Source organism: Aotus nancymaae, unplaced genomic scaffold, assembly GCF_030222135.1.
Source record: "Aotus nancymaae isolate 86718 unplaced genomic scaffold, 86718_ANA_hifiasm-v0.15.2.pri h1tg000016l, whole genome shotgun sequence".
Taxonomy (NCBI): domain Eukaryota; kingdom Metazoa; phylum Chordata; class Mammalia; order Primates; family Aotidae; genus Aotus; species Aotus nancymaae.
In genome coordinates this window covers 48,128,096-48,140,180 of record NW_026988428.1, presented here as the reverse complement: position 1 = coordinate 48,140,180, position 12,085 = coordinate 48,128,096, and the positions used below count along the sequence as shown (strand labels likewise).

The 12,085-nt window shown below is 41.9% G+C and overlaps 1 protein-coding gene across 3 annotated transcripts in view; it reads right to left on the bottom strand.

Annotated features, from left to right (window-relative positions):
* Positions 1–12,085, bottom strand: part of RASSF3 (Ras association domain family member 3) — a 194,685-nt gene that overhangs the window by 63,565 nt on the left and 119,035 nt on the right. Inside the window, exon 1 of one of the 3 annotated variants that reach the window (XM_064377304.1) lies at positions 9,020–10,249. The exons of the other annotated variants lie outside the window; for them this stretch is intronic. Within the exon in view, the coding sequence (XP_064233374.1) occupies positions 9,020–9,103 (84 nt within the window). The 5' untranslated portion in view covers positions 9,104–10,249. Of the gene's footprint in view, positions 1–9,019; positions 10,250–12,085 lie in introns of those variants that run through there. 3 annotated transcript variants of the gene reach the window in all.

The window sequence follows — 12,085 nt, the reverse complement described above, 5'->3', positions numbered from 1 at the left end:
GAAAGTTAAAAATACACTTAAATGATCTGTGAAGTTTACTCTACCAGTCCATATCCACATCAAGATTTATTTTTCTCTTGTTCTTTCAAATAAATCTTAACCACTTCCAATTCAAGGACGATGATCTCAAGCTTCCATGAGATCTGAGGCCTGTACTGAGCTTCAGACCCCTAATTCTGGCTGCCAGCTGGCTGCTACACAAATGTTATGAATATGCCCTAAAACTGAGCTGTTCCCCTACCTCGCTAAACCTGTTCCTCTTCCTCCCATGCTCCCTGTTCCACAGCAGCATGGCCATCCTCTCACCCAGCCACCTTCCGTATCTCCTCCTTTTCCCTCTTCTCCTTCCTTGCCTGCCTTCACCTGTTCAATCAGGTGCCAGTGTGACAACTCAACTTCTGGAATCCTTCTCTCTCCCACTGCAATTTCCCTATTTCTAGCCCTAATTACCTTCACCCAGGTTACTGCAATCGGCTTCCAAACAATATCTCTCCCTCTCTCTCCCACCAAACTCTGCTATAAACTGCTGTGAGTTTTGAAATCATGGGTCTGACCACTTTATTTCTCCCTAAGCAGCTCCTCCTCACTCAGAAAATATTCAGCCTTCTGAGCCTGCCAACCCTCTCTCCTTTCCAGCCTAGTTTCTCACCACACCCTTGGGTGGCAACCCTTGCTGCAGCCACACACTAGTTGGTGCCATATACCCCAGCACTCCCCGCTTCTGCCCGGTGCCTGCCTGTGTGAGCTTCTTTACATGCACCACTCCCATACATGCATACCCACCTCCTCCATCAATATCCACCTGCCACCATATGAAAGGCCTAGTCACTCCATCTTGTATTATACACACATTTCCAGATTGAACTCCTCCCCAACTCAACCATGGGAGAGCCATCTTCTTTCTGAGCAGCCTTCTACTTAAGAGTCCAAAAATCATCCTTTCCAGTGCAAAGGCAAGCATCTCCTTCAATGATCCTCACTCCCCAGACACTCAGCCTTTCTTCCCATTGAAGTCCTCTCATCTAAAAATAAATAAGAAACAGGCCAGGTGCAGTGGCGCACGCCTGTAATCTCAGCACTTTGGGAGGCGAAGGCGAGCAGATAACCTGAGGTCAGGAGGTCCAGACCAGCTTGACCAACACGGCAAAATTCCATTTCTACTAAAAATACAAAAATTAGCCAGGCATGGTGGCAGACACCTGTAATCCCAGCTATCTGGGAGGCTGAGGCAGGAGAATCGCTTGAACGCAAAGACAGAAGTTGCAGTGAGCCAAGACTGCACCATTGCACTCCAGCCTGGGCGACAGAGCGAGACTATGTCTCAAAATATATGCATACGTACATACATACAATGGATGACAACACCCTTACCACTTCCCTTGCACTGTGGCCTCCTCATTTTATTACACTATCCTCTCCTTGCCAGACAAGCCTGATGCACCTCCGCTCACTCTCCCACTTCCTCTGCATTACTCACTCGCCACCCACTGCAGTGTGACTTGTGCCTCCAGTTCACTGAAGTGGCTCTCCTCAAGGTCTCCAGAGACTGCCTCATGGTTCAACCCCGGGCCTTCTTGGCTTTTCTGCAGCCCTTGTTCTTGAGGTGGTCCCGACCTCAGATCCCAGGACAACCACCCTCTTTCTGTAGTCTCTCTGACCACTCCTTGGTTCCTCTATGGACATGCCCTTCTCTGCTCACTTCTTACCTGCTGGTGCCCCCATGCTACTGTGGTGTCCTCCATACTTCTGTCTAAAAACCCCTTTTTTGCTTTACACACACAGTTCAGGTGGCTGCATCTAAGCTCATGACTTCGACAAATCCAAAAGCTCTCTCTGCAGACCAGGTCTACCTTCTTGATAAGAAACCGGAGAAACTTAGCCCACAGACATCTCAAAACACACACGCCCAGATTTACTCACTCACAATTTACTCACTGCCTGGTATATGCCATACATTCATTGCCTGAATGCATCCTCCCTCCTAAACCTGATCTTTCCTCTTATTTGCTTTCTTGGTGAGTGGCTGCATGCTAGCACCATCTTCCAAGGCACCCAAACCACAAAACCTCAACTCATCCTTGACTCCTCTTCCTCACCACCTCTATGCCCACATTCAGTGTTACTAACACCTCCCAAATCACCAGTATCTCCAACCCAGCCCCTCCTCCACTTCATCCCCACATTCATGCCTTCATTCCAATTTAATAACTGAACATCTACTGAGAACTGGCTAGAACTTATTCCCAAGTAGACATATAATCACATGTCCTGATAGTAAAAAGAACAATTCATGATTTCTAAGCAGGCTTTTTGTTTGTTTTGTTTTGTTTTAGAGACAGGGTCTCCCTCTGTCACTCTGGCTACAGTGCAGTGATGTGGCCATAGCTCACTGCAGCCTCAAACTGCTGAGCTCAAGTAATCCTCCTGCCTCAGCCTCTCAAACAGCTGGGACTACAGGCACAAAACACCATATTTGGATAATTTTTCTTTTTTCAGTAAAGACAATGAATGTCTCGCTCTGTTGCCCAGGCTGGTCTCAAACTCCTGGGCTCAAGCAATCCTCCTGCCTCAGCCTCCCAAAGTGCTGGGATTACAGGTATGACCCACCACGGCCTCTAATTTTTAACTTTAAATCTCTTTTTTGGATGACAAAAATTATACATATGGCAGCTCACATTTTCCCTTTTGATGAATGAAAAATCTTAAAATCAGTAAGTGCCTAAATGAGTGGAATGCCTATGTGTAAATTCAGAGGTACTTCAAATATTTTATAACTGAAACATTTAGGACCTGGGAATTTGGTGCTTTTATTTGCCACAAAATGCAAACAACCTTTTAGTTCACATAAACCATTTTTATACAATACTCATTCTCATAGGCCAACTTTTCAATTTAAAACAAACATAATATGTGAGCAGCTACCTAAATCAGCTATTTCTTCAGACTATCACATTACATATAGAAAATGCACCACAGAATTTCAAGAATACTAGGATCTGTTTAATAAAAAGGGCAAAAAATTATTTTTACTAGAAATTATGATTTTCATAACTAACATAATTATGATTTTTCTGGCTGGGCACAGTGGTTCACGCCTGTAATCCCAGCACTTTGGGAGGCCAAGGCAGGTGGATCATAAAGTCAAGAGATCGAGACCATCCTGGCCAACGTGGTGAAACCCCGTCTCTACTAAAAATACAAAAATTAGCTGGCATGGTGGCACGTGCCTGTAATCCCAGCTACTCGGGAGACTGAGGCAGGAGAATCACTTGAACCAGGGAGTCGGAGGTTGCACTGAGCCGAGATTGTGCCACTGCATTCCAGCCTGGTGAGAGAGCAAGAATCCATCTCAAAATAATGAGCGTCATAACTAAAATCAAAACTTTGTGTAATTATGCATTTAAGTACAGTCCTTCTAGCTATAAGAGCAGCAGTGGGGCTGGTGCAGTGGCTCATGCCTGTAATCCCAGCACTTCAGGAGGCCAAGGTAGGCAGATGACTTGAGCCCGGGAGTTTGAGACCAGCCTGGACAACACTGTGAAAGCCCGTCTCTATTAAAAATACAAAAAAAATTAGCTGGGTGTGGTGGTGCATACCTAGTCCCAGTTACTCAAGAGGCTGAGGTGGAAGGATTGCTTGAACCCATAGGCAGAAGTTGCAGTGAGCCAAGATCACGCCACTGTACTCCAGCGTGGGTGACAGAGACCTTGTCTTAAAAGAAAAATTAGCCAGGTGTGGTGGCCTGTGCCTGTGGTCCCAGCTATTGAGGAGGTTGAAGTGGAAGGATCACTTGAGCCTAGGAAGCCTGGGAGGGTCAAGGCTGTGGTGAGCTGTGTTCACACCACTGCACTCCAGCCTGGGTGACAAAGCAAGACCCTGTCTCGAAAAAAATAAAATAAAAATTAGACAACCGACTCTTGCATTTTATAATAGGATTCAACTTGCTGAAAGTTTTCTAGGAATACTTATCTATATGTGTAGACCATCTGGAATAAATGAGACACTTGAAGCAAAGGAAAAAATTAATCAGGCTGTGCGTGGTGGCTCATGCCTGTAATTACAGTACTTTGGGAGGCTGAGGCGGGCGAATCACCTGAGGTCAGAGTTCAAGACCAGCCTGGCCAACATGGCAAAACCCCATATCTACTACTAATACAAAAATTAGCCGGGCGTAGTGGTGTATGCCTGTAATCCCAGCTACTCAGGAGGCTGAGGCAGGAAGAACTGCTTGAACCCAGGAGGTGGAGGTTGCAGTGAGCCAAGATTGTGCCACTGCACTCCAGCCTGGGTGACAGAGCGAGACTCTGTATCAAAAAAAAGAAGGAAAGAAAAATTAATCTTCCAAAGGAAATGAACATACTTCCTCAATCCCAAGTGCTACACCAACCCTCAAGTACTGACTCTTCATGGAAGCATAGTGGCTAAACTATCCTTACTGTCCTACCATTCTCAGTAAGATGATTGTCATACATTCATCCTGTCCTGGTTTTGAGAAATCTGGCATTGCTGATGGGCTCTTATTAAATAGTTCTTGATACTGTATTTATAACTCCTGCAATACACAGAAGTTCAGAACAATCAAGTTTTCTTTTGGCTTACATGAAACCCATTCTTAAAAAAAGAAACCCGTTCTTGCTGACACTAGATAGGGGATGAATCAAAGATATCACCCATATCCCCCTTGATTTATTTCCCAAGACAGTCCCTCTTTTGGGAAAGAAATAGTTCTACATATTCTATTCATTTCTCAAACACCAATGACTAATCAACTAATCAATTCACTTGGGTTCTCCCCATCCAAGTAGATATGACCTAATATAGCTGTTTCTAAACTAATTCATTTGGCATCTCAATATATTTGTGAAGCCCTCTCAAGTCCTATTGCTGTTACTTTCCTTCCAGCCAGTAATTCTGTTCCACAATAAACTAACCATTTGCCACAGAGCTGGACAGGCCCTTTGAGGAAGAAACTGAAGCCAAAAATGGTTAAGTAACTCTCTCAAAGTTATCTCTGCTAGTTAATAAAAGACCAGTCCTAGGAGCTAGGTCTCCATACCCCTGGCCCAATGTACTTTTCACCTAAATGCCCTACTTCCACATGAATACAGAAGCTATTACTGTTGTTTTATTATTACTCCCTCTGAGACCAAAAGAAACCCATTTTAGTGCCTTCACCCAACTTTTCCTTGATTATATTTCTGACACAAGTGACACAAGTCTGACAAGATGAAAACCAGATGGTCAATTAACAAATATCAATGGGACTCCCTCTGTCCCCAGTGCCAGGCACCAAGCTAGCACTGAAAATATCATGGTGAACTAGAGATGTGGCCCGCCCCTGTGAAGCTCATAGACAAGATAATCTGGAAAGCTTAAAGCTAATTTAACTCAAGTCCCCTGATGCATCCAACAATAAGCTAGAATGTCATCTTCCCCCAAATCACCACAGTGCTTCAGGAACACAATCATCAATTCATTAAGTAATTTAAACTTGATGCTTAGCTATCAATTGTTCAGGTCCCCAAACACAAATCACCACTTTGCAGATAAAAATAGACATAGAAGAGATGAGGAGTAAATTCATTTTCAAAAACTATTTATCAAGTGTCAATACTACAGCAGGCTGTAGTATTTATCATCCATTTACATGAGACAAGATTAAAAGTAGGAGAAAACCATTTTTTAGTAGTCATTAAACACACCTATGATTGCTACCACACTTACAATTACATAATAATCGATAATCTAGGAATACTTTCCACATACATTATCTCATTTAACTCCTCTATAATATGTTTTTATAATTAAGAAACTGTTACTCAAGGAAGTTAACTAAGGAACCTGATCAAGTTCCTACAGCTAGTAAATAACAGATCCAAAATTAAAATAGTCTCTCAATTCTAGATCCCCAGACCTTCCTACTGAACCACACTGCTTTCATAAAATCTCCTACCAAATTGTTTTAATTAATAATGCTGGATGAGCATGGTGGCATACACCTGTAATCCTAACACTCTAGGAGGCCAAGGCAAAAGGATCATTTGAGCCCAGGAGTTCAAGACCAGCCTGGGCAACACAGCATGACCCCATTTCTACAAAAACATTTTTTAAAATCAGCCAGGCGTGGTAGTATGCACCTGTAGTTCCAGCTACTCAGGAGGCTGAGATGGGAGAATCACTGGGGCCCTGGAGTTCAAGGTGGCAGTGAGGCATGATCGCACCACTGCACTCCAGCCTGGGTGACAGGGCGAGACCCTGTCTACAAAATAAAAAATAAAATAAAACAATTCTGATACCATTAGAAATAATAAGTTAATCTTTTTCCTTTTCTTTTTCTTTTTGTGAGACAAAAGTCTCACTTTGTTGCCCAGGTTGGAGTGCAGTGGCGCGATCTTGGCTCACTGCAACCTCCACCTCCTAAGTTCAAGCAAGCACGTCAGGCTAATTTTTGTATTTTTAGTAAAGACAGAGTTTTATCATGTTAGCCCAGGCTGGTCTTGAACTTCTGACCTCAAGTGATGTGCCCACCTCGGCCTCCCAAAATGTTGGGATTATAGTCGTGAGCCACCATGCCCAGCAGAAATAAGTTAATCTTTATTAAACATGTACTTATATGCCAGGTATTGTTCAAAGCCTTTTATATGAATCAACTTGTTAATGATAATATTTATATAAAAATATATCAACATTACGGCTCAGTCAATTAAAAATTTTATAAGCTATTAAAAATCTTGACAATGGCATTTGGAATTAATAGAAAGCCAGTTTCCAACAACCAATTAATTGTGAGAAATATACAACCAAACATACAAGCGGAGGTTGTGGGTGGAGAGAGAATACGAAAACCCAGAAGGCGCATTCAGCCTGTAGGACTAGGAAGAGGTTTCCCATCGAGTTCTAAGACTCATACCAGTTTTATAGGGTACAAACAAACTCTGAAGAGTTGGCCAAGTAGATCACATGACTCACTGAGCTTTAATGCCTGCACTGGAACATAAGCAAGCCTGTTTCCTAACTGTGGAAACATCCAGCATCGCTGAAATCCTCAGAGCTGAGACAGTCACTCTGTGGAGAAAGAACAGAGCTGGGAACCCAGCCGTGCCCAGGGAACAACTAACTGGACTCTGAGGACAGCAGCAGCATCTGCCTTTGCAGTATGTTATACAGTTTGCATGTAATACCTTATTTGATTTGATCTGATGAAAATCAGAAAGAAGACAGTGACTAAGCCCCTAAACAATGAGCACAAGACCTTCTGGAGGAAAAAGGAAAGCCCCAGGAAGAAGCGGAATTCGTCACCAAGTCAAGCGAGCAGCCCTGGGCAAAACTAGCCAGGATCCCATGATCAGAGGCAGATAAGAAAGAAAAAAGGAAGTTAAAAAAAAAAGTATACAATGTGTTAACTTACACATTAACTCTTGGGCAAAAGAATCATACTTTCATATGTTTGATCATTCTCTTTCAAATAGAGTGGCTCCCTTTAAAGAAAAAAGAAGTTGGTAAAGACTCGTGATTAGGTGGCTCCAGGCTCGGTCAGCAGGCAACAGCTCCTTTCCAAAAACAAAGGCACCACAGTGATATGACATGCAACTTAAAAAATAAAAAAAAAAAATAGGGCCAGGCCAGTGGCTCACACCTGTAATCCCAGCACTTTAGGAGGATGAGGCAGGCGGATCAGGTCAAGAGACTGACACCAGCCTGGCCTGCATGGTGAAACCCCGTCTCTACTAAAAATAAAAAATTAGCTGGGCATGGTGGCACGCGCCTGTAGTCCCAGCGAGTCAGGAGGCTGAGGCAGAAGAATCGCTTGAGCCCAGAAAGTGGAGAGTGCCGTGAGCTAAGATCGCACCACTGCACTCCAGCCTGGCCACAGAGCGAGACTCCGTCTAAAACAATAAAAAAAAAAAAAAAAAAATCCTCCAGAAATTACTGGAGCTCCTTCCTGATAAATTACATTGAGATTCCCAATTCACTCTGGTTAATAAAGGCAAGGAGACAGACCTAATTTCCTGCTATTTTTCGCTCTTTGGCTGGACTATCTATTAGTTTTTAAATCTGTAAACTATTGTCAGTTCTCCATAGGTCTACTAACATCAAATGAAAAGAGGTATATGATCACAGACAGGAGGATCTTTTAAAAACAACAATTGCTAACATTTATTAATGCTTATATACTTCTAGGCATACTGCTAGTTTACAAATGAGGAAACTGAGGCTTAAAGAGCTACAACGATTTGCTGGGCATGGTGGCCCATGCCTGTAATCCCAGCAGTTTGTCAGCCACATCAGGAGGACCACTTGAGCCCAGTAGTTCGAGGTCAACCTGAGCAACATAGTGAGACCCTGTCTCTTAAAAAAGTAAAAAATAAAAATAAATTAAAAAAAAAAAAAGAGTGGCCGGGCATGGTGGCTCATGCCTATAATCCCAGCACTTTGGGAGGCTGAGGCAGGCGAATCACAAGGTCTGGATTTTGAGACCAGCCTGGCCAACCTGGTGAAACCCCATCTGTACTAAAAAAAATTACAGAAAATTAGCTGGGTGTAGTGGCAGACGCCTCTAATCCCAGCTACTCGGGAGGCTGAGGCAGGAGAATCGCTTGAACCCGGGAGGCGGAGGTTGCAGTGAGCTGAGATCACGCCACTGCACTTCAGCCCAGGCAACAGATTGAGACTGTGTCTCAAAAAAAAAAAAAAAAAGAAAGAAAGAGGTACAATGACTGCTCAAGATAACACAGTTAGCACTGATTTAAACACAGGGTGCCCTACACAGCTACCTGCAATTAATCAGTTAAGAACACACAGTTCTTCCTCTTTTTCATTATTGAGTTTTAAGTCCTCACCTCAAACAAGCAAGATCTATTGTAATGTTAATTTCAAAACTGTAACAGAACTTCCTCCTTTAGGAACGGATTGTGGGTGGATTTGCTGACATCGGTGCTAGGTTTGCCTTTATGAAAGGTACTTCTTCCAATACACAACCAGCCCAAATTCTCTTGCCCCAAATTTCACGAATACTTACTTGGGTACAGAAACCAACATGACAGCCAAAGATCAAACCCCTGCAAGACGGCAGCACCTCATTCATGCTAACTGACAGTTTCATGTCACCAAATCTGGTCACATGAAAAGCAAGAAAGCAATTTTAAAACAGAAATATCGCCAGGTGTGGTAGCTCACACCTGTAATCCCAGCACTTTGGGAGGCAAAGATGGGCAGATCACTTGAAGCCAGAAGTTTGAGACCAGTCTAACCAACATGGTGGTCTCTAATAAAACAAAATACAAAAATTAGCCGGGCATGGTGGTGGGTGCCTGTAATCCCAGCTACTCCGGAAGCTGAGGCACGAGAATCTCTTGAAACCGGGAAGCAGAAGCTGCAGTGAGCCAAGATCATGCCACTACACTCCAACCTGGGTGACAGAGTGAGACTCCACTTCAAAAAAATAAAAGAAAATAAAATAAACTTCCGAAATACCTGAAAGGGCTGTACCTTCCCCCTAAAGAACACTGGCAAGAAAAAAAACAATCCACAAGCCTGTCTGAACAAATGGAAACAGACCTCATATGGACAAACGCAATATTGTTTCTTTATACCATCTACATAATATTTACATTTTCCCATAACTAGGAAATTACTCACCACAGTCAAGTACCCCTGAATTTACCTCTGGAATGCCATGAAACCTGCATCTGCTTAAGGCCTAAACGGATAAATGTGCTAGTTACATTTTTCATCTCAGAATTCCTTTGATATTAAAGTCCAATAAAATCAACTGAATTTTAATTCCCTAAGGAATGCTAAAGTTAATTTTAGTACTGGTACTTTTCTTTCTATGTGATACATTTAATTATGCTGTTTTCTAATTTCATTAAAAAAAATTTTGTTCCTATGACTTTGCTGGCAAAATATCAAAAAACATTCCGTGAAACAAGCATTTGTAGGAAATTTTCACGATAAGCTTGTTTAAGAAATGGGGATTAAGAAGGGCTCATAATCTATCAATCACAAAACCAGAAATAACTTTTCACATCTTTTTAAAAGATTCACTTGATAAAAAGATTCTGAAAGAAGAAAAAACTTAAAGTAGGAGTTAATCAGAATAAAAGAGATTAAGCAACAATTCTCTACAAAGGCATCAACAAGCCTTAAAGTATTAAGTTGGTGCAAAAATAATGGAGATTTTTGCTACTGCAAGTAATGGCAAAAACCACAATTACTTTTGCACCAACTTAATAGATGCCAAGGCCAGATCCCTTTCTCATCACAATTTTTCAACAAAAGACAATAAGCCTGTAAGTAAACAGTATAAATTATCTTTGGTGGGTAAGGTTTCCAGCAGTTTGTCCTACCATCCTTTTTTCAATACCTAATATATTTACAAAAAAAGTTAGGTTCTTCCAAATTCTACAAGAGTGGTTGGAAAACAAGCCCTAAATTTACTGAAATTCAAAGATAAACAGGAACTTCTAGTCACCCTTTTTTAAAAAAACATGGTTAGTGGAAAACACACCACACAACTGCCCACCCTCTGAATCCCACGGGTTTATTTACAGTGATGCTTTCTTAGCAATGCCTTTCCCATGTTGTAACTACAGGAGTCATCAGTAAAATATTCTGCTGAGTTTCAGTGATGTCACCCTGAAACACATTCTGAAGTATTTCAAAATGCCTGGGCTGGGCGAGTGGCTCACACCTATAATCTTAGTGCTTTGGGAGGCCAAGGCGGGCCTGTCACCTGAGGTCAGGAGTTTGAGACCATCCAGCCAGAAAAACATGGTGAAATCCTATCTCTACTAAAAACACAAAAATTAGCCAAGCATGGTGGTGCATGCCTGTACTCCCAGCTACTTGGGAGGCTGAGGCAAGAGAATCACTTGAACCTGAGAGGTGGAGGTTGCAGTGAGCCGAGATAGTGCCATTGCACTCCAGCCTGGGCAACAAGAGCAAAACTCCTCTTGAAAAAAAAAAAAAAAAAAAAGCCTGAATATATAATATTCCTTTGGTACAAACAGTGTAAGTAAAAAAAAAATCCCCAAAGTTCAGCTGACCACAAAAAAGGAGAACCATCTACTCAGCTAAAAATGCACAGGACTCAAGCAGTGCTCTCTCAAGATTCTGTCTGCTTAACAGACAAATAGGCAAAGGTCATGCATGGCTAATTCTCACACCAGGGGAATTTACTCCGAAGTATTAAAAAATATTAAATTAACAAACGAATGTGCCAGGTGCAGTGGCTGACGCCTGTAATCCCAGCACTTTGAAAGACTGAGGCGAGTGGATCACCTGAGGTCAAGAGTTTGAGATCAGCCTGGCCAACATGTATTTTTATCTGCTAAAAATACAAAAATTAGCCAGGCATAGTGGCACATGCCTGTACTCCCAGCTACTTGGGAGGCTGAGGCAGGAGAATCACTTGAACCTGGGAAGTAGAGGGTGCAGTGAGCTCATGCCATTACACTCTAGCCTGGGCGACGAGCAAAACACAGTCTCAAAAAATAGTAATTTTAAAAACAGTAATAATAAAGAAATGCAAAGTTAAATAGCAATAATGTGCCTTTACTTACTGATGTTTTTTTCCCTCTATTTTAATGACTATATCTAATAGAGGTAAGGGTGTAATGAAACTTCAAAACAGACATAAACTGGCAACATATAACTAGAACTATAGGAAGTCACACCCTCATAATCAGTAAAATTCCATTTTTGTACAACTATCCTATAAAATTAATCCATAATGGAAAAGGTTTCCTGCAGAAGGAATCTATTAGTGCTATTTACAGTAGCAAAAATTAGAAACCTCCAAATTTTCCAATATTTGGGGAATAATGCCAATTCATTAAAATACAATGTAGACAATAAAATGACAGCTGAACTCAAGCAGCAGTATTCCATAATCCTAGGTTTAAATAAGGATTCAAATTTGTCAGCATAGTATTCCTCAAAAAATTAAAAACAGAATTACCATGATTCTATAGCAATTATTACTTGTGGTATAGATCCCAAAGTTTTAAGAAGGATCTTTAAGAAATATTTGTACACCCTTGTTCACAGCAGCATTATTCACAATAGCCAAAAAGGTGGAAGC